Source organism: Schistocerca americana, chromosome 7, assembly GCF_021461395.2.
Source record: "Schistocerca americana isolate TAMUIC-IGC-003095 chromosome 7, iqSchAmer2.1, whole genome shotgun sequence".
Classification (NCBI taxonomy): domain Eukaryota; kingdom Metazoa; phylum Arthropoda; class Insecta; order Orthoptera; family Acrididae; genus Schistocerca; species Schistocerca americana.
This window is the reverse complement of record NC_060125.1, coordinates 507276520-507279280: the sequence shown is the minus strand read 5'-3', so window position 1 is coordinate 507279280 and position 2761 is coordinate 507276520. Positions and strand designations below refer to the sequence as shown.

At 39.4% G+C, this 2761-nt stretch overlaps 1 protein-coding gene across 2 annotated transcripts in view; it reads right to left on the bottom strand.

Moving 5' to 3' along the window:
* Window positions 1-234: 234 nt before the first annotated feature.
* LOC124621984 (programmed cell death protein 7-like) overlaps window positions 235-2761 on the bottom strand; it is a 51959-nt gene continuing 49432 nt past the window's right edge. For both annotated transcript variants that reach the window (XM_047147523.1, XM_047147524.1), the window contains 3 exons: window positions 2514-2700; window positions 610-829; window positions 235-458 (listed from right to left, as the gene is read on the bottom strand). In XM_047147523.1, the coding sequence (XP_047003479.1) occupies window positions 323-458; window positions 610-829; window positions 2514-2700 (543 nt within the window). In that variant the 3' untranslated portion in view covers window positions 235-322. The remainder of the gene's footprint in view (window positions 459-609; window positions 830-2513; window positions 2701-2761) is intronic.

Here is a 2761-nt window from a genome sequence, read left to right as displayed (position 1 = left end):
AAGATATTACCTACTGGTAAACATGAAAATTCGTGCAGGCTTGGGACTCGAACCCGTATTTCTCACATGTTGTGAGTGAATGCCTTAACCTCTTCGGCTACCCGAAGTGGTTATTTTCATTGGAGAGAGAAGATGGAAAACTAAGTAATCTGTAGATTAGGCTCAACTACGAGCATAGCATGTATATGGTAGGGAAATGGTATGAAGTTGTACGAGCATTACACACTTTCAGTATTTACTTTTCATTTTTGTTTATTAGTATAATTTACTGCTGGCAAAAATACAAATAATTCTTTCTTCAAACCTTAAGCATTAAAAACAATTAATCATCTTGAGTTTTGGATGATAGTAAAGCTTCCCATGCACCAGATGAAGGATTTGTCGGTAATACCCAACCAATTGGAATTGCAGAAGACATTGGAGCACTTGCAGGAGCCAAACATTTATCCCAGGACCACCTAAACAAAAAACACAACAATTATCAAAACAGACAAAATTGGCAACAGATATGCAGAAGAATGGGTAGGTAGGGAGAACTCCCAACATATTGCAAAAGTTCATCAGGACAATGAAAGGCATAGCTGCACACCCTCTCTTATCAAAGAGTACCTGATAGCAAGGAAATCTTCGATGTTCCTCTCTGCTGCTGCATAAAAACTTTGAATGTCAGCTTGGTTGTGTCCAAACAGTAACCTTTTCCATTGGGCTAGAACTGTCCTGTCATATCTAATCTTACGTTCATCAACTGCTTCTGTTAACATCACTCTGAGCCCTTTCTCCTCCAGAGCATATTCTTCCATTTTCTCTTCCCAAAGACTCTTAAGATTATCTGAAATGCATACAAGCATACATTAACTCAAATACAGGTCTCAGATCTAACCCACAATGAGTTTAGAAATCTGGTCACATGACAAAAGTTTCATTTAAAGCCTGTAAGGGCAACCAATGACCCATGGATGGATGTGGCCTTTGATTCGTTTCAATCCAGAAACAGAGAGAGAGAGGGGGGGGGGGGTAGAGAGAGAGAGAGAGAGAGAGAGAGAGGGGGGGGGGGGGTAGGAGAGAGAGAGAGAGAGAGAGAGAGAGGGGGGGGGGGTAGAGAGAGAGAGGGAGGGGGTAGAGAGAGAGAGAGAGAGAGAGAGAGAGGGAGGGGGTAGAGAGAGAGAGAGAGAGAGAGAGAGAGAGAGAGAGGGAGGGGGTAGAGAGAGAGAGAGAGAGAGAGAGGGGGGGTAGAGAGAGAGAGAGAGAGAGAGGGGGGGTAGAGAGAGAGAGAGAGAGAGAGAGGGGGGGGGTAGAGAGAGAGAGAGAGAGAGGGGGGGGTAGAGAGAGAGAGAGAGAGAGAGGGGGGGTAGAGAGAGAGAGAGAGAGAGAGGGGGGCGGGTAGAGAGAGAGAGAGAGAGAGAGAGAGAGAGAGGGGGGGGGTAGAGAGGGGGGGGGAGTAGAGAGAGTCAGTCAGCTATACCTGAGTTGTTGCCTTTCCTTTATTTTACGTATTATTTCATTTCCTGTCATTTCAATACATTATAAACACAAGGCTACCACGTTAAATATTCTGAATTATCAAATGTATTTGAAGTGCCTTTACCAGTGACCAGTCAACACACTGGTGCTTGCTAATAATAGTAATTACTTCCAGCTAGCACCAGAAGCTGACATTAATGGTCATATACTAAATAAAACACAATGGACAATATTCCTTTGGTTCAGTAATGTACGAAGTTAAAATGAAGTCAACATAGGCAAATTAGTTTCAGGTGAACTGAAGTATACACACTCACAATTTATAATATATAATTTTAGTTGCTTCAATGGAGAAAAAAGTTAAATTGCATAGATCAGTAAAAAAATAGTTATGAAACTAGTAATACACATATTATGCATTGAAATACTATAAGAACACTATAGAAAAGAGTTAATATTGTCGATTTAATTTATATGAACTTATGGAAATATATTTACGAGACAAGTACTAGATAAATTTGATACTGAGAGACTGTGCTACTAGTCAATTCATCAACTGCGTACACATTTTGAACAAATTACACCTGTAGCTAAAAATAATATACAACAGTGAACAGCTCTGAAAAGGAATTTTTCTAAAAACTAGCAAGGTTTTCATTCATATTTACGTCAGCGCCTCTAATATTCTGCAAATTACCTTCATTCAAACTGTTTAATTCTGCCAGAAATTTCTATTAACATAAATATATTTGAGTGTTTAGATTTGCAATTCTTAACACTATTCACATTACCTTTTTCACCTACAACTGGTGTATGTCTTGTTCTTTATTATGTATATTAATGTACTTTGCACTACTTCATCCCATACTTTCACTCTGAAACCTTAGGATTTTTTGTTTATTTCAAAGTTGGTCTTTTCACCTTTTTAGCCTGATGTGTAAGAGGTGCTCTATTTCCTATCCCCCAATATTAAAATTAGCAATATTCCCACAAATGAAAATTTCAGATCACATTAGTGTAACCCATTAAAATTAGGTTAAATATCAACCAACCAATAACACGAGAGAAACAAGCATCCAATTCTGATGACACTTTTTCTCCGCGTCCTAGGGCCATTTGAATCCGGAGTTTCCTCAGTCGAGCCAACGCTGAGAGTAGTGCCAATTGTCGACGGGCTTCTGCTTTCCTCTTCGTCACATCAGACAATATACTATCTGCCTCGAACTTCAGACTTTCTTCCTACACAGACACAACCAAATGAACAAAGTTATTTTCACAAATTTGCTAAACACTGATTGTA